The 23,617-nt window shown below is 60.2% G+C and overlaps 1 protein-coding gene and 1 non-coding gene across 2 annotated transcripts in view; one reads left to right on the top strand and one right to left on the bottom strand.

Moving 5' to 3' along the window:
• Positions 1–23,617, bottom strand: part of EXD3 (exonuclease 3'-5' domain containing 3) — a 77,300-nt gene that overhangs the window by 48,476 nt on the left and 5,207 nt on the right. Inside the window, 4 exon segments of the mRNA XM_032636343.1 lie at positions 1,992–2,159; positions 2,498–2,671; positions 5,967–6,031; positions 13,859–13,972. Coding sequence (XP_032492234.1) covers positions 1,992–2,159; positions 2,498–2,671; positions 5,967–6,031; positions 13,859–13,952 — 501 coding nt within the window. The 5' untranslated portion in view covers positions 13,953–13,972.
• On the top strand, positions 8,803–8,875 carry TRNAG-UCC. Its single transcript has one exon. It is a non-coding gene; the product is annotated as a tRNA-Gly (tRNA).

Raw genomic sequence — 23,617 nt, 5'->3', positions numbered from 1 at the left:
GCGGCCCCTCGGCGGCGCGGCGGCGGGCACTGGAGCGTGCATGCCTGCCGGGCCGCCCCGCTCGGGGACAATGGCCTTTCTTCGCGCGAGGGGCCTGTGCGGGACAAGAGCCCCCTTTGTGTGCAAGTCTGGCCTCAGAGCGCGAGGGAGGCGCATTCGGCCGCCCAGACGCTCTTTGAAAGGCCTGAGCGTAACGGGAGACGCGACACACCAGCCCGCCTTCTGCCTCGGCGCCCGTTCAGCCCCGGCCGAGCCCCGAGCAGCCGGGCGCCCGGTCCCTGCGCCGCCATCGGCCGTGCAGCATATCCTCCACCTGGCCTGGGCCGCACACCTCCGTTCCGACGGGCCTCCTCACCGGGAAGAGGGCCCCGTGTGGGGTGGGCCTGGGACCCGCCTGGGTGCCGGCCGCACCCCACGCCTGTCGGCACCCTGGCACCAGAACCTTTGGGCCCCACGAGGCAGCGGGGGAGGTGAGCCCGGAGGGAGCCTCTGGGCCCTGGGTGCTGGACTCACCACCCAGGGAGAGGGCACCTCTGAGCCGGGCGCCCAGGGCTGCCCCACCTCCCCTGCCCTGCAAGGGCATCGCGTGTCTCGCATCTCGGGGTGCGCGGAGCCCCGGGCCCCCTGCGCCTGCAGCACAGCTCAGAGCTTCGCTGACAGCGCCCCCTTGCTGCTCGCCCGTGGGCCCCGCCACTCCCGACCTCCGCCGCAGACGGGTCATCCGCGGTGAACACTGGGCCAGGACCCCAGAGCTCCCTCTGCATCTCAGAACCTTCTGGGCTTCAACGAGGACCGCTGCTGCTCACGAAGGACACTCAGCAAACCCACCAAGCTTCCAGAAGCCCCCAGTTCCCACCCAGAGACCTGCAGCCACTAAGCCCCACGTTTGCGCTCCTGGCCCAGCCCTGCCCACGACAAGGGAGCAAAACGCCCTCCCCCTCGGGCGGCCCCCAACCCACATGCGTCGCACACGCTGGGGACTCCTGACTGACGTGGCTGAGAATCTGCGCCCCAAGCCGGCACGATGCCCCACAACCGATCTTCTGAAAACCACAGGTGTGCCGGGGCCGCTCCCTGGGGTGGGAGCCAGCAGGGCCCTCGGGACGCAGACCCTCACAGGGTCACCACCACTGGCCCGACACAGTCCGAGGGACCCAGCAAACAGGCAGGGGTGGGCACCACCCAGAGCGTGGCCCCCGGCTCTGGGGCAGGGCCGCACGACAGGTCCGGGAGGCCGAGCGCAGCCTACAGATGCCCGGCCACGTGCCCTGTTACCGACCAGGACTAGAGCACAGTGGCCAGTCCCCTGGCCTGGCGTGGTCGCGGCTTCAGGGCCCCCCACGCAGGGAGGGTCTGTCCTCATGGAGCAGCAGCTGGGCCCCAAGGGGCCTCGGCTCCCCCGCCCCCAGGCCAGGCCACCACAGGACCAAGTGACCTTTGGGTGAGTCTGGGCAGGGGCAGGAGAAGACAGAAGCGGGCCCCGGATCCGATCTGGGCCCGGGGCACAGAGACTGCGGCTAGCTTCTCCCACACCTGCACTTCTCAGCCCCCCGGAGAGCAATTCTGGGAGTTAACAAAGGGAGCTGGGCCGCAGCCACGCGGGCTTCTGGGCCAGAGCTGGGCGTCCCCATGCCGCTGACCAAGGGGGAGAGGCCGGCGGGCACCTGGGGAGGAAGGGCCCTGAGCGTGGTGCAGACCAGGCAGGGTGTGGGGGGCTGTACCCAGCCTCTTTCTCAGTCGGTCAGCGCGAGGGGCTCCCAGGGCCGCCACGCCAGGCACGAACCTGACATGGTCCCCAGGGCAGCTGGTCCCCAAAAGCCTGCACACCAGACATGAGGCCCCCTGCAAGACCCCCCACGCTGGAGGGCAGAGGGGACACTTCTGGGCTCGGCGCCTCGAGCCCCAGCCTAGCTCCTGCCCACCCCGCTGACCCACGTGGAGGCCCAGCCCGTGGACGAGAGGCCCAGAGCCACAGGGAGGGTCTCACTCACTTCTTTGAACTTGCCCTCCTGGTGCAGCCGGTGGACGTGAGCCAGCAGGGGGCTCCGGTCTGCGTCCTGCAGCTGGAAGATGCTGACCAGTGGCTCCACGAGGCCGGGGGGGCTCTCGGCAAGGAGCTTGACCGCACGGGCCTGCAGCTGCTTCAGCCCTGGGCTGCCCTGGAGGCCCCAGACCCAGCTTCAGTGGAGGCGGCAACCGGAGTCGCGGGGCCTGATGCGGGTGGGGGGTTGGTGCTTGGGCAGGCCCAGTGCGGCCAGCACCTGGCAGCCCAGAGCCAGTGGGTGGACGCTGTGGGTGAGCAGGGGATGGCTGGCAGGGGCACAGGCAAGGGAGCCGAGGTCGGCCCGGCGTGTGGCTCTCGGGAGGCCGAGAGCCCCCAACCACCGTGGGCGACCTCCATAGGCCGCAGGGGCCCGGCCAGGTGCGCGTGGGAACCCCGTGCCGAGGCCGGGACGGGCTGGGAAGGGGCAGGCTGTGGGCCGCGGGCAGGGCTCACCCGGGCCGGCCCCGGGCACAGCTGTGCCTGCAAGCAGCGCTTCAGCTCACAGGCGACCCAGGCCTCCAGGGAGGGGCCCTTCCCCTGCCAGCCCCGGCTGCTGTCCAGCATGTCCAGGAGGGCGGCGAGCGGGTCCTCCAGGGTGGCGAATCCCCTCTGGGCTTCCTCCCGAAGCTGTGGAGACACAAGGCCTCGCTGTGGTGAGTCCTCCTGCTGGCCTCCCCCACCCGCACAGAGCCGCCCACACCTTCCTGGTCCGCTGCACCCAGGCTGGGCACAGGGACCATCCAGGCCAATGGTCCTGCAAAGGCTGGGGCTTGCTCCCCAGGCCAGACCCTGGGCGGAGCTCCTCTGTGCCCTGACCACCCGCGTGGCACGCATGGGACATGGCGCTGGCCCTTCAGAGATGGTGACAGGTCAGCAGGGCCCAGCAAGCAACAGGAGACAGAAAAAAGGAAAAAACCCCAACTGAAAAACGCCTTTTGTTTACTTTTCTACCTCCTGTGCTGGGAAGCTCTGGGGGACACATAAGAGCTGCAAGACAGAGACAAGAACAGGTGTGTCCCCAACACCCACATCCAGGGGGACAACATGCATCTCATCACCGTCTCTAGAGCAGCTGGGCGTCCTCTGCGTGACCAGCAGGGCCCTGTGCACGGCCGGCCCGCCACGCCCTGCCCGCTCCAGTGGTTCAGGTCACTGCAGCTCCCTTGACCGAGGACCTGCTGGGGTCCGGCCCAGGGTGGACCTGCAGGCGTCAAGTGTGAGCTCAGGGGGCCGAAGCCCTCGCACCCAAGGGCTCTCTGGAAGGGGCTGCCCTCGCTGTGGCTGTTGGAACTCACCTGAGATGGCCTCAAACAGACCCTGAGGACAGCTGTCACCCTCCAGGATGGATAGGCAAGGCCACACACACCTCTCAGGGGTCTGAAGGGCACCAGCAGGGGGCTGCGGTTCCCACAGAGCCTGGGGGCCACCGTCCAGCATTGCCCGAGGAGGGGGCGGGGTCTCCATCAGCACCACACCCCTTGCTTGGGAAAAGGAAAGGTCTAGAAGGACCCAGCTCTGGCCTTTGGATTTGGATTTATTTCCACGTGTGCTCAGGAGGTTGGTCCTGGGGACGGCCCTGGGGACCTGGCCCTCAGCCACCAGAGGGAAAAAGCTGCATTAAGGTGAGCTCACAATGAAAAACAACACGACACACAAGGAACAATTCACCATGAGTGGTGACCGCAAGCAGGGTGATCAAAGCTCTAAGAGTAAAGAACAGTAAGATATCGGTTTGGGCATGAAAATAGAATATAAATATGTCTAGAATTATAAAAGAAAACAATAATCAATAAATAAGTAAAGAATAAGACGCAAGTGGCCCTGAGCGGTAGCTGCAGCCCTGGGGTGGAACTCATGCACCAGGGTTGGGCCCCAGGGGTTTACGTCTGGCCCCGTGTCGCCCTCCCGTGCTACCGCTGCCCTTGGCGTGGTGGGCTCAGCGTCCATGTCGACGATCCTCCGAACCCCTGGCTCTGAGACCCTGGCTGACCTCCTCTCTCCTTCCCTCCTGCCCTCTGGCCTCCCCTTCATCTCCAGATTCCCTGTCCTGTCCGGTCCCTGAAAACTCCACGTGCTCTTCTGGGCTCCAGCTGCTCTCATGCGGCCGCCCCCTGGGTCCCTCTGCTGCTCCCTTGGCCCCCAGGACACGCTGGCTCATCTGCACCTCGTCCTCAGGGCCCGAGCCACCGCATCTCCAGCTGCTGGCCCCTTGGTTATCACACACGTCCGAGCTTGGACACAGCGTGGTGCCGGCTGTTCACAGGAACCCAGGACAAGCTCTGGTGAGCAAACGTGTGTCCCCTCCAGGCGGGAGCTTTCGCCAAGTAGGGAACTCAGAGTGTTTATATAACTAACCACAAAACAAGCCTGTCCTGTGCAAAAACCAAAACAGATGGACCGGGCTCCTTCACAGCCAGAAACAAACAGCTAACCGACATCAAGACACAGCCCTGTGTTTCTCTGGAAATGAACAACAGGTTAGTCGAAGGAGACACAGCGAAAATCAGAAAACAGGAAGGACGATGGACCCCTACACATCAAACTGGTGACGAACAGAACTCGGGGGGAAGGTGCGGCGTTAAATGCAGCATCGGAAACCAGGACTCCTGGAAACCGATGCCTTGGGCGTCCGGCTACCTGAAGGCTGAGATCAGCCCCGGGAAAGAGGCACAAGGCCGGGGGAGGGGCAGCGCTGCCGGGAGACGTGGGGGTCAGGAACCGGGAGGGACCTCCGGCCGAAACCGTGGTGACGTGGAGGAAGCGGACGCTTCCCAGAGAAATAAATCCAGAGACAGACACCCTGCCCAGGAACAACCATTAGGGAGACCGCCCCCAGGCTTCATTTGCAGGCCCCCCACCCGTGCCCCGCCGCCCCCGGGGCAGCACCCGGCTCGTCCTCAGGCTCTGTGGGCCTCTGGCTCCTGCCTTCAGTGAACAGGGATGGAGGGTCGAGCCGAGCTCACGAGCCGGCTCACCGTGACACCAGGGCAGAGGATACCACCTCGCAACGAGCCCGCTCCCAACTGGAAGGCTGGACAGCACCACAGCCCTGTTGCCTGAGTCTCACCCTCAAGCCACAGGGCACGAAACTGGAAAATCAAAAAACGTTTGGCTTTTGCAGAAACTCTGGATTCTCCAGCTGATGGCTAGAGATGGCTGCTCTCAGGCTTAAGCGCAGGCAGTGGATGGGCCGTTATCTGCCCAAGGCCCCGCAGCTCAGCCGTGCGGGGAGCCCAGGCCTGTCCAGAGAGGAGGCCAGCTGCTGGCCCTCCTCCACCACGAAGCGCTGTGGAAGCCTGGAGTTTACCTGCTCCGGACGCCTGCCCGACCAGCCTGCCCCAGGTCTGGGTGCCCTGCCCACCCTCGGCGGGCAGCTGGAGGCCAGGCTGGCACGAGAGGATGTGGCCCTCTCCCTCCAGCCACGCGTGGGCCCGTCCTCCCCAGGAGCCAGGGCAGCCTCCCTCGCCCTTTTGATGCCTCAAGGGAGCAAAGTGCAGGGAAGGAGCGGCCGAGGGCCAGTAACTGCACCACCCCCGGGGGCCGCGAGGCAGAGTTGTCCTCCTGGCACAGGTCACGGCGGGACGCTGTCTGGGCAGTGGCAGCTGCCACTGCAGGACCCCCAAGTGGCCGTGGAAGACCCTGGCAGCCTCCCCGCCAGAGCTCCTCCCGCCGGACCACACGCATCCCCCCCCGCTGTCCAGGCAGGCTGTCCTGCTGCCCCTCTGGGAGAGGGGGCAGCGGGCGAGGCCCGGCAGGTGCCCCGCACTGCCCGGAAGCTGGTGGTGGGCACAGGCCCTCCTTGCCTGCTCTGAGCGTCCAGCAGGCCTTGTCCCACGGCTCCAATCCCATGCACCCCCCAGAACATTTGGACACGGCAGCCTGCCGAGGCTGGCGGCCAGGTGCCCACACCCCGAGTACTCACCTGTCCCAGCTCCCGAGTGGACCACAGCGTCTGCAGAGTTTGCAGGAACAGCAGTGGGTCCCGGCCTGAGGGGACAAGACAAGGGCCGAGGAGGGGCTGAGGGGCAGGCGGGGGCCAAGGCCTGGGGGCTCCCGCAGACGCCGCCCAGCGCCCACGGCCCCTTGTGCCCTCTCTGCCCCTTCCCCAGGACCGTGGCCCGGCCACCCAGCAGGGCTGCTTCCCGCAGTGCCCACCGGGGTGGGCTTCCCCTGACAGCTCAGGTAGCCTGGCCTCAGATTTAAGCCGCGGTGGGTTCAGAGTGGCCGTGTGAGTGGGGAAGGGGCGTCGGCCGCCGGGCCTAAGTCGGCAGTACTGACCTGGCCCCCCACGGGCAAGGCCCGCCCAGCGGGGTATGCTGCCCACAAACCCATCCACCGCCCACCATGTCTGGCCTCTGGCCCCTGCCGAGGCCCCGAGGTGGTTCCGGCCTCTGTCTCCCCCGTCTCCCCTCCGCCCTGTCCTGGCCCCGGGTGAGCCCCATGCAGGCTGGCCACTCCCCAAAGTTTCCCCACCCCCATGGCCGCTGCTCCCTGAAGCCGCTGTCCCTGCTGCAGAACGGGGCGTGGAGTCATGACACAGGTGCCACTCAGCCCAGTGCTGGCCGGGACAGGGGAGGTCGGGGTCACCCTCCTGCTGGAAAAGGGTTGGCGCCCTCAGGCGAGATCCAAGGCCAGTGCCAAGGAGAGCTGGCTGGCCTGGAAAGGTCGCTGCTGCCAGCTCTTGGCTTGGGAAAGAAAGCTGTTTCTGAGGCCAGGGGACCAGGGACCCAGCTCCGAGGTGCCCATGGCCACCAGCGCCCCCTGGCTGCGGGCCCGCCCCTGGGCCTCACGCTCCCTGCACTCCAGGCGGGGCTCCCTCCTCCCCAGCGCCTCACTGCAGCCCTGCTAGCCTCAGCAGCACCTCCTTGGCCTAACCCACTCCCCCACCCCTGCTCCCCTGGCAGCCCGAGCCTTGAGGCCCAGCCCCTCCTTGCCTTTCGAGTTCTGCTTCAAAGGCCCAGGCGCTGTAACCTTTCCAGCCCCGCTGAGAAATTACAGACAAACCTTCCGGTTCTTTTTTTTTTTTTAAGCTGAACGACCACATTGTATGTATGTATTTATTTACCTGGCTGCGCCAGGTCTTAGTTGCGGCATGCATGCGGGATCTAGCTCCCTGACCAGGGATCGAACCCGGGCCCCCTGCATTGGGAGCGCAGAGTCTTAGCCTTCTGGTCCTTTTGTTCAGAACCGGCAGGCGCCAAGGCCCAGAGCCCAAGGAGGACCGGAAGGAAAGCAGCCAAGGGGGGTCTGGGCTCCCGGCGTGTCCCTGACCCCAGCCCAGGGGGTGGGAGAAGCCCCTGGCACTTAGCCAGGACCTCGGCCACACCTCGTACATGGTGGGGGTCAGGGTCAGGGGTCAGGACCCCAGCCATGCCCTCACATGGTGTGGGTCGGGGTCAGGCGTCAGAGTCAGGACCTGACCATCAGTGCACACACTGGGGCAGGGGAGGCCACTAACAGACTCTCCCGGCCAAATCTGGGGGATCAGGAGCCCAGGTGGCTTCACCTGTGAACCTACCCAAGAATCAGGGGGACGATGGCAACCTGCTGGCTCCATGCAGGAGGCAGGACGGAGGGAAAGGCTGGGGACCTGAGCCACACCCTGGGGGACAGCCCCCGAGCACACGGGCTCAGGGACCTGGGAGAGACGCCCGTGTACACCACAGGAGGGTCCGTCCCAGAAAGCAAGGCTGGCTGGACAACTGAAGGTCCATCAGCCTGGTTCGCTAGTGAAATAAAGGACGGAAGTCACGTGATGCTCTCAATAGATGCAGAACAAGCATCTCTTAAGGGAGAGTTCTAGTTATAATTTAAGAAATAACTCAGCAAACTAGAAGAGAAGGAACTTCCTTAGCCAGACAAAAGGCGCCTATAAAAAACCCTCAGCGAACACAGAACTCAATGCTGAAAGCTTTCCCCTAAGACGCAAACACCAGGAGGATGCCCACTGTGCATTCGACGCCAGTGCGGAGCAGCAAGAGGGAAAAATTAAGGCCACAGAACTTAGAAAGGAAAAAATAAAAGCATCAGCACTCTGACCAATAAACTCTGGTCCCTCCAGACAATGGAATATTATTCAGCACTAAAAAGACATGAGCTATCGAGCCATGAAAAGACAGGGAGGAGACTTAAATGCCAATTACTAAGTGAGAGAAGCCAATCGGAAAAGGCTGCAGACTACGTTCGTAGTATGATTCCAACTCTATGACGCTCTGGAAAAGGCAGAACTATGGGGTCAGTATGAAGATGAGGAGTTGCCGGGGGCTTGGGGGAGGGAGGATGAACAGGAGAGCATGGGGGGTTCAGGGCAGTGAAACTACTCTGTGAACCTTCATTAGTAGATAACGTCACTCTGCATCGTCCAAACCCACAGAACGTACAACGCCAAGAGTGAGCCCCAAGGTAGACTACGGACTTTGGGCGATGATGGCGTGTCCAGGCAGGTCCCTCACTCGTCACAAGTGTCACATCTGGTGGGGATGGTGATAACGGGGGAGGTGGTGCATGTGGGAGGGGCAGGGGTAGATGGGAAATCTCCACGTTCTTCTCCATTTTGCTGTGAACCGAAAACTGCTCTAAAAAATAAAGTCTTTAAAAATAAAAACAATACCCCAAAATGTCGTTACGCACTGAACAAATGATTCATTTTTTAGAAAGCAATGAAGAATCTAAAGACAAGTGTTAGAATTACTCAATGGACTTATTTCAGCATGGATGGTGAACACAAGGCCAGTATTAAAAAATCGATTGTTGGGGCTTCCCTGGTGGTCCAGTGGTTAGGGCTCTGCACTTCCATTGCAGGGGGCCCGGGTTCAATTCCTGGTTGGGGAACTAGGATCCCTCAAGCCACTTTGGTGCAGCCAAAAAAAAAAAAAAAAAAGAAGTCCACTATTCCCTCCATACTAGCGACAGACAGAAATGAACATTTTAAAAATATCAGGTACAGTAACAAGAAATTTCAAATTTCTTGGGATAAATGTAACAAAAGAAGTTCATGCAAAAAATATAAAATGTCACTGAGAGGGGCTTCCCTGGTGGCACAGTGGTTAAGAACCCGCCTGCCAGTGCAGGGGACAAGGGTTCGAGCCCTGGTCTGGTAAGATCCCACATGCTGCGGAGCAACTAAGCCCGTGCGCCTAAACTACTGAGCCTGTGCTCTAGAGCCTGCGAGCCACAACTGCTGAGCTCGTGTGCCACAACTACTGAGCCCACAAGCCACAAGTACTGAGCCCGCAAGCCACAACTACTGAAGCCCGCGCGCCTAGAGCCCGTGCTCTGCAACAAGAGAAGCCACCGCGATGAGAAGCCCGCACATCGCAACGAAGAGGAGCCCCCGCTCGCCGCAACTAGAGAAAGCCCGCGTGCAGCGACGAAGACCCAACACAGCCAAAAATAAATAAATTAAAAAAAAAACGTCACTGAGAACAAAATTAAAAGACCTGATTCAGGACGGGCTATACCGTATAATCAGTAATATGCAAAGTTGTCAATTCTCCCCAAATTAATCAGCAGACCCCACACTCTAACCCAAACAGTAGCAGTGTGAGTGGGTGCGGGGGGACTATCTTAACCACAGGGAAACCAGAGGACCGCCCCACCCAGGCCAGAGCCACAGGGGTTAAGGCTGAGCGTGTGGCCCACGGAGGGGGGCCTTGGAGCCGGAACTGGGCCTGCATGGGCCAGGGTGTGCGGCCAGTGTGGGAAACGGTATAACCTTATTGAAAACACTGGGATGTCACCCCCATCTCACACTACAGAAAACCCACCAGGGGCTGTATCTCACTGTGAAGACAGGTCAACAGAGCCTCTGCAGGGCACCTGCACAATACCTTGATGACCTCGGGACACGGCTAGGTCAAGAACTCCTACCAAAAGAAAGGGCCTAGCAGGCGCCAGCCAGAGGTCTCCCTCTTCCCCACTGGGCCCTACAGACCACGCCCAGTGCGAGGAAAGTCTGACAGGGTCAGGCTGGGCCAGGCTGCTCTCTGTTCACGGCTCCCCCAGGCCCAGTGCCCTTTTGGGTCCAAGCCACAGGCCAGGCTGCACCCTCGGTCACTCACACCCTCGGCCTTCAAGCCGCTGCCCAAGCACCGCTGACCCGCCGGCCTGGCCCCCTCACCTGACACTGCACGTGGGATGTGGGTTTGCTGTCTGTCCCCTCCCGATGCTGCCAGCTCCCGGCGGTGACCACGTTGGCCCTGTTCAAGGCCGTGGCCCAGGCCTTGAGGGACACTCTATAGTGACTGCTGGACGTGCCAAGGCCAGACTTGCATGCGCAGACAAGGTCACCAGCTTCCGTGGCCATGGGCAGACACCCGGGAAGCCCAAGTTGGAGCTGGAGGGGCCCGGGGCCGGTGTGAATGTGGGCCCGGCCCGAGTGCAGCAGGCACCAAAGGCCGGCACAAGGAGGACTCATCGAGCACGGGGTGCCCGGCCTGGGGCCACCCTGCCAGCCAGAGTGGGCCAGTCCCGCTCCCTTGACACAGGGATGCACCACAGGAGGCCGGGCTGAGCTAGGCGGGCGGGCACGGGGGCCTTCTGTACACAGGGTGGACATCAGCCGTGGCTGCAGCCTGGCCACCGCTGCCACCTCCCCACCCTGGGCCCGGGACTGGGCCACCCTGATATCCTGGACCTGCTGGCCAGGGGTGGCCAGACGGCAGGTCAGGGGCGGCAGGGCAGGTGGCCTCTGGCCTGGTACCTGCCCCCTGACACCGCCTCAGGAGCACGTGGGTGAGGGCGGGCGGGCAGCAGTGCATCCAGAGGACACTGAAACTCAAGCTCAAGAATCAAACTTTGGGACTTCCCTGGTGGCACAGGGGTTAAGAATCCAATCCCAGTGCAGGGAACATGGGTTCGAGCCCTGGTCCGGGAAGATACCACATACCGCAGAGCACCTAAGCCCGTGCGCCACAACGACTGAGCCTGTACTCTAGAGCCCGCGATCCACAACTACGGAGCCCATGTGCTGCTACTACTGAAGCCTGTGCGCCTGGAGCCCATGCTCCGCAACAAGAGAAGCCACCACAATGAGAAGCCCGTGCACCACAGAGAAGAGTAACCCCCGCTCGCCGCAACTAGAGAAAGCCCGCACGCAGCAATGAAGACCCAGCGCAGCCAAAGATACATAAATAAATTAAAAAAAAAAAAAGCACTGCTGAAGACAGAAGAATAGAGAGAAAGGCAACGGGCCCCAAACAAGTGGTTCTTCTCTCAGGATCCCAGATTCTGTGGGTCAGGAATTTAGACGGGCTCCTCCCCAGGGCCTCAGGCACACACCCGAGCCCGGCTCCCAGGGCAAGGCCTCGGGAAGCACCACTCAAGGGCAGAAGCAGACCCCACCTTGTGGGAAGGCGTTATGAGCCCCCAGTCCTGCCTGGGATGAGATGGCGTCAGATGCCTCTTTGGCCAACCATAAGTGTAATGAAATCCAGTAAAAACAGCAACGGATTTCTGTAGAAGCAAGCAGGCTATTCTGACGTCTATATGGAAAATAAACAAGAAACCAGAGAGGAGCAACGAGAGGTTTAGTCCTGCCGGATGCAGCAGGTCATAAAACCACTGCCACCAAATAGCGTGAGGCAGCCGGTGGACAGAGCAGAAAGCCGGGGAGACTCCACACATGGGGAGCTCAGTGTGGCTGGGTGTCCCGGTGGTCCTCCAGGAGGGACTGGACCCATTCCTCACCTCTCACAGCAAAATAAATTCCACTGGGTCAAAGACTAAAGAGGATCACAGCTAACGCCTCCACAGCCCACACGCCAGCAGTCTTTCATTCACAGATGGAGCTAAGTATAGGGCAACAACTATTTTTCTCAGGTAAGGAAACAGAAAGGTATATAACTTGCCCACGGTCACACAGCCAGGAAGGTGGGTGCTGTGTCGCCTGTTTTCACAGCCTCCCTCAGGTCACAGCCCAAGGATGGTTCCACAGCCCCAGGGGCTGGGGGGCCCCCCACCCCAGCCCTGACACAGGGAGGGCCAGGCCTGGAGGTTCCAGGTACTGCACGAGCCTGCGAGGGGTGGCGGGGCGGGGACGGGGCTTCCTGGAGGGTCGCGCCTGCCCCTCCCTCCATGCTGAGAAGTGATTCAGCTCTGTCTGCCTGACTTTCGAATTTCCCAAGGAAGGGGTATCCACTGCTGCCCGAGATCCTGGGACCTGCTGGACTTCAGCCCGCAGCTCTTCTGATTCAGCTACACTTGCTCATCCAAAGGCCACGATTTCAGAAGAAAACCAATTTTTGAGCCCAGTTGACTTCCCAGTTGGGGAATGTTTTCTTGTTCCCAGGAGAGGGGAGGACGGGAGGGAAGGGCCACAGGTCTTCCCCGGCCTGTCCCTTCCCCTCTTGCCCCCAGCATCAGGACAGGCGGGGGAGGGTGGCATCCAGATGGTCCAGGACAAGCTGAGGCCCTGGGGCCTCGGGTGTCAGAGCCCGGGGGCTGCAGGTGAGGAGGGTCCTGCTCTTGGCAAAACCAGCAGAGGCGCCAGAAGCACCCTGGGGGAGGTACCCAGACCCTGGAGGAGAGATGCCCACTGAAGAGGGCTTCCCTGGCCTGTGGTCACTCACAGCAGGCCAGGGGCTGTGTCTGATCCCCAGTCAGGTCCTGAAGACTCTGCACGTTGGGGACAGGTGGGGGAAAGCACGGTCTGAAGGTCTGGGGAATTTTGAGCAGAAAACGAGCCCATTGTGGGCGGCTGAGGGTGCCTGGGCATCCCCCTGGAGACTCTGCTTGGAGCAGGCTGTGTGCACCTGCGGGGGACCCCACAGGAGATGGGGGGCCGGCTCCACAAGCCTCTTAGGACCCTGGGGTGGCAGAGGTTGGGAAGAGGCCCCAGGTTCCCCACCACCTGCAGGAAGGGGCAACACTTTGCTTACTTACTGGGGGCTCTCCCTCCCACCCCTGTGCCCACCAGAGGACCCCAGCCCGGCACAGGGACGGCCCCCCAGGATGCCAGGGGCCATCAGGGAGGGGCGCCCCACTCTCCAACCGGACACCCGATCCCGGCCTGGGAGGAGCTCCTCCTTCTCCAGCCTTGGTCTCCTCTTCCACGTCACCACCTGTCCTCGGTGGGGCGAGATCAGGCTTCACGTGGCCCCGCGTCTGCCCTGCCCACAACACTCACCAAACGCAGGAGACACTCAGAAAGAAAGCCTCCCGGAGCCCACAGACACCACCGCGAGGAGTTCGGGGCTCCCGGAGGAGAAACGGAAGGCAGAGCCTCCGCTCTCTTGGGGCCAGGGACCATGTGGGATCCCGGGGCTCCCAAGCTGGAAGTGCCAGTCTGGGGGCCCTCACTCTTCAGACACCTCCCAGCCCCCTCGTCCTCTCTCCTTCTTGGCAGGACTGATAAGATGCCTTGTGTCCGCACTTAGTGTGTGGGGCGCAGAGCCAGGCTCCAGAGAGAACCCCGCCGTTCCCACCAGCCCCCTGCACCCACACTTCAGTGTGGGCCCCCTGAAGTGTCCGTCCAGTCATGGCCAACCCTCGGTGTCAGACATGAAGCAAGTGGCCAGGAGGTGGTCCACTGCAGGACCACGAGGCCACATTTCCCAGGGCAAAGGGAGGTGCCCGCCCGCGGCCCTCAGGACAGGAAGGCCGTGGTAGCAGCCACCTGCCTGCTCCCGTCCACAACTGAGGCCGCTCCACACGTCCCAGGCCCCCAGAAAGCCACATCGCCTGGACGCCTCCCACCTGGGGTCCCCGCCCAGTGCACAAGCATGCCCCTGTACACAGACCCCCCCACACCCACCCCATGCCCAGCCCTGACAAGTGCAGCCAGGCTGGACTGGGCCATGCGGGGTGCAGACTCACCCATGGGGACACTCTCACCACCAGCTGGGTCACCAGCAGTGTCACCAGCAGCAGGCTCTCCGGCGGCATCTCCGGCGGGGTCTCCGGCGTCCATCCTCAGGGGAAGGCAGGGAGCTGCTCAAGGGACCAGTGGAGAGGGACAGTGAGGCTGCAGGTTCCACACAGAAGGGAACGGGCCCTGACAGGCAGCCACGCAGGGCCCACTTCTGTGCTTGGGGTTGGGGGGGCCTCAGGTGGCCTCGGCTTCCTCGGCTGGACCCAGGACACTTAGCACTAACCTCAGTGGTGGACCCAACATGAGGACCCCTGAGCCAGCCCACACGGGCACACCCAGCTCCAAATCATCCAGGCTGGCAACAAAGTGGTACCATTCCCAGGCGGCCAACAGGGTCCTGCCAACGTGTATTTTATACAAGACACTTCTCCACATTTACGGAGATGGTCTAGTTTTTCCTCATTTGGGGTGTGATTTATGTCTCGGTGACACACACGGCATCTCCTGTGTAAACCTGAGTCCTGACACAGGCCTGGAGGGGAGAGCCCTTGGGGCTTTCTCCTCCCCAACTCCCACACGCTTTTAGCTATTCTTTTGGACATTTACATTCACATTTCTCACTAACACGCTGATACGGTTGTTTCCTGAGTGTCCAGTCTTACACCTGACTGACCAAGCTCAAGGTGAGAATTCACTGTCATGCCCCAGCCCCCCAAACCCCGACAGCCCCTGAAACAGCTCTCCGAGCGTCTTCTGCTGACACGCTATCTGCAGGAGACAGGAGCAGAGCAGGGCTGAGCTGGGTGAACTCCGGATACTTTCCTGCCTTGTTCAGTTTGCTCCAAACTTGTGCTCTGGCCACGCAGACTGACTGGTGTCGGGCCGGCCCTCCCACTGCAGACAACGTCCACCAGACACGTTTCAGGCGGCCGACTTCTGGACAATAGGCTGTGCACGACGGGTGATGCCCAGGCTGGGGGGCCCAGGGATGGGCCGGCTCCCAGCTGGGGGCGACCTCCCAGCTAAGATCATGACCCGGAACCTGGTGAGCAGAGCATCCCTCCGGTGGAGAAGGAGGCCGCGCATCTGCGAGCCAGGGCACCAGCTGGAGGGGTCGTTCAGGGCCAGAAATACAGGTGAGCAATGCAGGATCCCCAGGGCTCCCAGAGGCAGCTGTCCCCAGGCCGAGAGTTCGACAGGGGCACTAACAGTCAAGCAATGCTGCACACCCTGGGCTCCAGCCCAGCGACGGTGGCGAGTTAGCCCTGCCCCAGACCAACTCTGCCAAAATCTAAAACCAAGCCCCAATAAAATCCATGGAACAGGGCTTCCCTGGTGGCACAGTGGTTAAGAATCTGCCTGCCAATGCAGGGAGCACGGGTTCGAGCCCTGCTCCGGGAAGATCCCACGTGCCACGGAGCCAACTAAGCTCGTGTGCCACAACTACTGAGCCTGCGTGCCACAACTACTGAGCCCACGTGCCATAACTACTGAAACCTGCGCGCCTAAAGCCCGTGCTCCGCAACAAGAGAAGCCACCGCGATGAGAAGCCCACGCACTGCAAGGAAGGGTAGCCCCCGCTCGCCGCAACTAGAGAAAGCCCCCGCGCAGCAACAAAGACCCGATGCAGCCAGTAAAAAAAAGAAAGAAAAAAATCCACGGAACGCTCTGTATGTTGAGTCCCACCAAGATAAAGATCCACCCTAACAAAATGTCAAGCCGTGCCCCCCAGTTCAAGGTAATCAGCTAGAAATGAACTGTTCACTAGAACAAAGGTCAACATTCTTCAGTGGAAGGTAACAATCCAGTCTCTACAGTGTAACATTTACAATGTTCAGTACATAAGATAAAAGTCACAAGGCCTGCAAATAAGAGGAAAATATGACCCACACTCAAGGGGAGAGAAATACAGAACAGCACATAATGGAAAGCAACTCCAAGGCAGCTCAGAGGTAGAATTTAGCGAAGACTTTAACACAACTATTGTAACTGTTCAAAGAATGAGTGAAAAACATGTTCAAAAAGTTAAAGGGGAATATGGTCTTAAATGAGTAAACAGAGAGGTACAAATGGAAATTACATGAAACTACGTAAGAGAACTAAATGGCAGTTCTCCAATAAAAAGTATAATAACTGAAACGCAAAAGCCACTGACTGGGCTTGGCCGCAGACTGGAGACGGCAGATTACAGGGTCAGTGAGTCTGAGGACAGATCAACAGAAAGTATCCTATCTAAAGAACGGGGGAAGATTAAAGAAAAAATAGCGTGACTTCTTCCCTGCTGCATTTCCTGCAAGGCCATCAGTAACAGGACTCTGAGAGCATCCTAGCACCTCCCCAGGATGTTCAGACAAGCCTGGAAGTCTGCCACTTGCTCCCAGAGACACCCCTTCTCGAGCCTCCGCCCGCCCGTCTCAATCCGGATGGCTGCTCTCTAGCCCAGCGGCACAGCTGCTGCACTAGGACTCCCTCCCCAGCTTCTCTCCTGGTGCATCCGGCACTTCCTGATTTGTAAGCCTTCGTGTTTCTCAGTTTTCCTCCTGGTGCTAGAGGAACACATTCTCCACGAGTTTCGTGAGAAGAACTCAAGGGAGGGGCATTTGGCCAGTCTTCGTTTGTCTGGAAATGTCTTCGCTGGGCACTAAGCCTCGGCTGGAAGGCTGGCTGTGCACAGGCTGCAGGTGAGAGGCCGTCCCCAGGTATGTGATGGAGACGGTCCTTCCAGCTGCTGACGTTGGTGCTGAGAGCTCTGAACCACCTGACGCCTGACCAGCATCCAGGTGTCAGCAGGACAGACGGATGGGGCAGGACGCCCTAGGCGTGCTCATGTCCTTCAGTCCTGGGAAACGTCCTCCTGGACGTCACTGTGGGTAACAGGGGCCTGGAAGACCAGTCTGTCTGTCTGTAGGGAAGGAATCCTCCCTTCCCCACCTAGGGTCTCAGTCCCCACCCACGCAGACCTCCCCAAGGCCCTGTTTCCAGCCTGGAGCCTCCCCGGCTCTGCAGCCAGGCTCGGCCAGCCCTCAGCTGTGGGCTCTGCTTTCCCAGCCTGCAAGGCCCCTCTTCCCTCCTCTCTGCCTTCAAGCACTTTTGGTTTTCCTAATGTCTTTACTGTCATTTTAATGGACCTCGAGTGGGGCAGGTAATCCGGCCCCTGTGCACAGGAACCCTGCCCCTTGCCGGGACCTAACCCCAGATGGTCCTTCCCACCTCCCACCTCAAGTCTGACCCAACCCCGGGGGGGCCTGCCACTCCAGGAGGCTGTGTCTCTAAACAGAGACCCATCCCCACCGCACACCCTCTTTGGGTGGCCGGTGGGGCGCACCGTCCTCCCAGCTGCCGAGTTCCCGCCAGGAAAGGGAGTGCAGCACCCCGAGCTGGTCTCTGGGCCCTTCTACTGGCGGTGCTGTCCCAGGGCGCGTGACCGCAGCTGTCCCGTCCACACCGAGGCCTCAGCCAGGGCACTCTGCAGGGAGGAGCACTGTCCCTGCGTGCTTGTCCCGCACGAAGTAGAGGTGCCACGCACGCCCCTCACGGCCGCTGTCCCGCGAAGCCCGCCCAGTCACAGTCTCTGACGGGTCCAATGTCTGTCCCTCTTCTGCAGGCCCTTTGCTGGGGGTCCCAGAGCAGCAGTGGGCGCTGAGGGGTGGTCCAACTCCACGGCCCGCTGACGGGCCTCCGTGACCACCCCCCGCCTCTCCGGGGCCCATCTGGCCGGGGCAGGGGGTGACCCTTGGGCCGGCGGAGGGTTCCCAACAGGGGGAGCTGCAAATGGCCCAGGCCCTGTGGGCCCCTCCCCGGGGAGATGCCGGGAGCCCGGCCTGTTTCTTCCCCTGTCTTCCTGTCCTTCAGCCCAACAGTCAGGCCTCACCCAGGCCCAGTCCCCGTGAGGTCAGCTCACAGCATCACTGAGGCCTCAGCAAGGCTGAGCGCTCATCCGGCTGGGCTGGCTCCACAGGGTCAACACCGTTGCTGGCCGCCTCTGGAGCCCCTGGCCATTCGCGGCACACAGCCGTGTCCAGATCCATCCAACCACCAGCCAGCCCGCCAAACAAGCAGCGAACGCCAGGCCAGCGAGCTCCTGGCGGGGCTGGGGCCTGCATCCCTACACGAGGCCGGGGTAGGGGCCGGGGCTCTCCCGGGTGCAGCGTTCTGGCTCGGCACCCTTTCCCGTCTCCCAACCGAGAACACGGGGCCAAGCACCCACCTCCCACGAGAGGGGTTAAGAGCAATTGGGTTGTTTAAATAAACCCCAAAGGGCGCCGGGGGCTTCTGAAAGGGTCTCCTGCCCTCCTCGTTCCTCCCAGCACAGGGCGGCCTGAGGGACATTCCTCCTTGAGAAGGCGGAGGCTTTATTTCTGCGGGGTGAACGTCCTGCCCACCCCGCTGCGTCAGGCCCCCGCAGGAGGAGCCCCAGCCCAGCAGTGCGCCCACTCCCTGGCGGTCAGGCTCTTTCCACCCAGGCCGCTCGGGTTGCTGTCCCTGAGCTCACCGCCCTGATGGCCTCCTTCCCACTGCAGCCGTCCACTTTGCTGGTCAGCCCAGGAAGGGGGCAAATGACCAGTGGCTCTTTTACGGGAGGGTGTTTTTCTCTAATGCTCTCCATTAGGGGAAATCCCTGCAATCTCAAGCCCTGCTGCAGGCGGGTTTCCACCTCCCTGTTGGCAACACTTTCCCCCTTTCTCTCAGGGCACAGTGGCCAGCGCCTGGCCACTCGGAGGCAGGTGATTGGCTGGGGTCTCAGGCCGGCCCCAGGTCAGGTGGACAGAGCCAGACCCTCCTTGGGAAAGGACTGAGGCCATCGAAACTCAGCTCTGGTCTGTCCCTGAGCCCTGGAATCTGAAATCAATCTACAACGAGCCGCAGCAACTAAGCCCAATGTGCTTCTGAGACTGAAAACTGCTGACAACGACCAAGTTCAAGTTCACCCCAGTGCAGACTTTAAAAACTGACCTCACTTTAAAATGAAAAAAGTCTGCCTGGAGCCCAAATGGTCTTTAGCCGGAATCGTGGTGCTGGGTCTGCAGGGCGTGCCGAGGCGAACAGGCCTTCCCAGGGACAGGAGTTCCCGGAGGCCCCGCGGTGGGCGCCACCTGGCAGTTTTCAAACTTTCTTTAAATCAGAGTCACCAAATACAACTTGTTCAGCGTTGTGACTTTTGCTGAAAGGGGCTAAGCTGAGCCAAATCCCTGCAAGGAGCCCTGGCACACGACCAGATCTCCACTCACCCCAGAGGCTCCTGCTTCCCCAGCTCCACTCCCTACCTGAGCAGGAAGCCCCCAGCCCAGCAGCAAACCCACCTAGAAACAGACTCAAACCCAAGGAAGGGCGCAGGGGAGTTCCCAGAGAGACACACCTTGCAGGTCGGATTGCCTCCTCCTGAGAGCTGGGACCTACCTGGGAGCCTCCCGGGCGTCTACCTAAAAGCCTACCTGTAAACCTACCTGGGCGTCTACCTGAGAGCTACTTAGCAACCTACCTAAGAGCTACCTGGGAGATGGCCTGGCCTGCTACAGGTTCTGGGGTGATCAGGGTCCCCAGATGTGCCTGCCCCATGTCCACCAGCCTCTTGCTTGGCACACTGACCAACCTGGCCCAACGCAGATGCCTCCTGGATGCCCCCCCTCAGCCAGGCCCAAGGGGATCCAGCAGGCCCAGTAGGGGAAAGAGGACACCTCAGCAGGGCCACCCTCCCAGGGATGCTGCCGCCTCCAGACAGAGTGCCCCCACGTCCACCACAGCCCAGCCCCACCGAGAAGCAGAAGGGGAGTACAGAGTGGGTGCTCGTGGGCACGTCCCCCCACCCGGCCCGACTGTGCCCAGAGACCCCTCAGGTCCAAAGGAGGCCAAGCCAGGCAGGAGCCCAGCTTGGTCATGAGCTGGGCTGGGGGCACGTTCTTCAGGCCGGTCGCCCCTTCTCACAGCAGCATTGTGAGCGGGCGGGGCAGGGGCGGCAAAGCCTGAGACCCCGCGGGAGCCCAGAGGACGTGGGAAGGGCAGCGAGGAGTGTACGATTCACTGTTCCTGATCCGAAGCTGCCCTTCAAACGGCCCAGAAAGGAGAGCTGAAGGACCCCACAAAGAATCACATTGCTGGCCCAGGCCCGTGCCTCCCGTCCATCTGTCCATCTGCCCACCTGGCCCAGGAGAGCACAGAACACGATGCGTTCTCTCAGCCCCACGGGGAGTGACGGCGCGACCGTTAGAGAGGTCAGCAGCATTCTGGTTTGGGCGCCAGCTCATGCTTCCTTTGTCATTTTTCTGTGTCGTTTTCCACAACTAAGGGAGCGCTGGCTGCGTGTCCCCCCAGGTATGCCCTCTGCCCTCCATCGTGGGGCAGGTGGGGTGGTGGAGGGTGATAAGGGCGGCCTCCCGGCCCCATTTCCCCACGTGCTGTAAGCGCAGAGCGCACACGGGGTGACAGCAGGAAGGGTCTCGGTACTGACTTCTGTGTATCCAGTACGTGTCGGAATAGTAACATGTCGAGTATGCCAGGGTTAAATACAATACGTCACTAAAGTTAATTATAGAAAATTTAAAACCACACGTGTGGCTCACGTATTTCTGCTGGACACACTGGTCTTGACTGAGAAAAGCAGCTGACCACGTAGGAGAGCGGCCCTGCAGGCGGCCGGACGCCTCTCCACTGCAATCCCGGGCCCTCGGGGCAGGACGAGGGGACACCGGACCCCCAGCCGCCACTCCCCACAACAGCTACGGGAAGACATACCCTGCTGCCCCCGGTCCCAAATGCAGAGCCACCCAGGATCCCCAGAGACATGGGGGTGCAAAGCCTGGGCCCTGCAGATGTGGCCACTCAGGCCGCTTCAGTTAAATAACAGCGCTAACTCGAAAGCCATCCAAACTGAATTAAACTTTTGTGCGATCATCTCAGTGATGTTTTTAAAGCTTTATTGAAGTGTAATTCACATACCATGGAATTGAACCTTCTAAAGTATACAATTCAGTGTTTCTAGTATAGTCAGGCATGTGTAACCATCACCCCTAAGCCAGAGCCTGTCATCACCCCAAAAGATCGCCCGTCCCCGCCAGCGGTCACCCACCCTGGCCCCCCGCCCTCCTGCGCCATGACCCTGCTCCCGTCCCTGTGGCTTTGCCTGTTTAGGACGCTTCGCGCACACGGAGCCGTAATACACGTCCTTTCTTGTCTGGCTCCTTCCACTAAGCACGACATTATCGAGGTGCATCCACACTGCAGTATCTCAGCTGGGTAACGTTCCACGGCGTGGACCCGGCCGCGGGCACGCCTGTGGGCAGGGAGCGCCGGGCCGGACGTGGCTGGTGTTTAACTCTCGGGGAACCCGCGGACTCTTGCAGGGTAGCTGCCTCAGGACGCTACCCCCCACCCCGCCGAGTTCTTGCCAACACCGGTCGATCTCTTAGTCCCTCCATGCCAGAGGTGTGATTTTTAACTTACTGATTTGACTTAACGATTGTTCCTTTCTTTAAAAATTAAGGTCGCCAACTTTAAACACCAAGGGTCACTGCGATGGTGTCACACTGAGTCGAGTTTCTCCCGCAGCACAAAGGAACCAGCCCTGGGAGTCTCGGCCAGAAGGCTCTTCGGGACCCGTTCTCACCGGGTGCCAGACTGCAGTGGGGGCAGGGGGTAGAGGTCAGGGGTCACCGCCATTCGGGTGGGCTTTCCTGCTCCCTGCCTGCTCTGACTGAGGGCCTCCTGACGACCAAAAACGAGGTAGAAATCGGAGGAATGACGAATGGCTACTTAAAAACCACATTTTACATTAAATATTTAATGTCACGGGGACAAATCCTTCCAGCGTGTCACGAAGCTGTGTGTCACCAAAGCGGCCACGTCGGGACAAAGGCCCGTGGGGCACCCGCCAGTCCTCTGGGTTTTCTCTTTTACTTTTTGCGTTTTCTAAATATTATACAATGAACACACTCCGCTTTGTATTCATGAAAAAGAAATCAAACCACAGATGTTATTCTTAAAAGTTAAAATAAACTATATGGAATCTTAAGTTACAGGGGATGCCAGCCACCCGCCCACCCGGATGCCCAGGGGTCTGAGCGGCAGAGCCGGCCGCTTGAGTCGCTGGCTGTCCGTGACCACCAGACACATGTGCTGTCTCAAGCGGCGGCCAGTGGTCCTGACTCAGGGTCCTGGGGCTGCAGCCAGGACTGGTGGGGAGCCCGGGGGCCCACGTCCCAGACGGCGGGAACTTCTGAGTCCATCTGCTCTCTGCTCATTGCCTGCTCCAGTCTCCTGCTTCCCCCAGGCCCGTTCTGATAGGAGGCCTTGATTTCTTGAGGAGGTTTTCACATTTATTACCATAACATCAGGGCGTTCGGTGTAAATCTTGTTTACGTGTGTGGTTCTCACCTTTCATGAACGTTCAGCAAGTTTTTACTTCTCTTTTGTTTTCCCTTAATTAGTTTTATCAAAAGTTTAGTTCATTGGTCTTTTCAAAGAACTAGATTTTGGGGAATTCCCTGGCGGTCCAGTGGTTAGGACTCGTTGCTTTCACTGCCGAGGGCCTGGGATGGATCCTTGGTCAGGGAACTGAGATCCCACAAGCTGCTTCGTGTGCCAAAACAAAACAAAACAAAAACACAAAGAACTGGTTTTGGGTTTTGTACCTCCTGATTTCATTATTTAATTAAGCTTTCTCCTTTTTTTGAGTTATATATATTTTTTCAGATTCTTTTCTATTACAGGTTATCATAAGACATTGAATATAGTTCCCTGTGCTATACAGTAGGGCCTTGTTGCTTATCTATCTTAAATACAGTAGTGTGTATATGTTAATCCGAAACCCCTAATTTACCCCTCCCCCCCACCTTCTCCCTTTGGTAAACACAAGTTTGTTTTCTGTGTCTGTGAGTCTGTTTCTGTTTCGTAAGTAAGTTCACTTGCACCCTTCAGATTCCACATACAAGTGAGACCACACGATACTTGCCTTCCTGCCTGACTGACTTCACTTCACGTGATCATCTCTAGGTCCATCCATGTTGCTGCAAATGGCGTGATTTCCTTCCAAGCTTTTCTCTTTATTAACTCCCTCTACTGCCTTTTGTTTCTTGGTTTTGACTTCAGGGACACGGTTTCCTTCCCCACTGCAGACGAATGCCTTCTGGTTAAACGCAGGCTTCTTGGACCTGCCTTTTGTCGTGATAGCCCAGACGTCCCTCTTCCCTCCGGCTGGCCCTCCTTCCTTGGGAGGTGGAAGCCCCCCGGACTGGCCCTCACCCCTGGGGTTTGGGAGCCGCAGCAGTCGCTGGCTCCGGCGATTACTCCACGCGATGAGCTCTCCTTCACAAGCTCTGGTTCTGTATTACAGGCTCGTCGCTGCCGGTCTGCTCGAAGTTTCTAGCGTCTGGCTTCCCCTTGCTCAGGGACAGGCCCCGGCCTGCAGGGTAGCCGTCCCGGGGCAGGACGCCGGGGGCCGTGCGGGGCGCTGCGAGTGGACATTAGCTCAGGGACCAGCAGCACAGTCTCTGGTCTGAAACCGCAGGGGTCCCCGTCCACGAAAGCAGAGACGGGTGCCCAGGTGCTTCCAGGTCCGATGCACCCAGACACCCAGCCCCCCGTAGGATGCAGCCCTTCGCCACGGGATCCTACAGGACAGAACTGAAAGTTTCCTGTTTTACATTCTCCTTTCAACTCTGACCCTCCAGGGAGATTCACCTGGAGCCACTTGCTGTGTGCGTGGCTTCCCTGGAGTGTGGGCTGCCCTGGCTGGAGGGGCCCTGCTCTTGTCCGAAGGCCGCCGTTCCTTG

The sequence above is a fragment of the Phocoena sinus genome, chromosome 6 (genome assembly GCF_008692025.1).
Source record: "Phocoena sinus isolate mPhoSin1 chromosome 6, mPhoSin1.pri, whole genome shotgun sequence".
NCBI lineage: Eukaryota > Metazoa > Chordata > Mammalia > Artiodactyla > Phocoenidae > Phocoena > Phocoena sinus.
The sequence above is the reverse complement of the archived record's forward strand: the minus strand, read 5'-3'. Positions and strand labels throughout refer to the sequence as shown.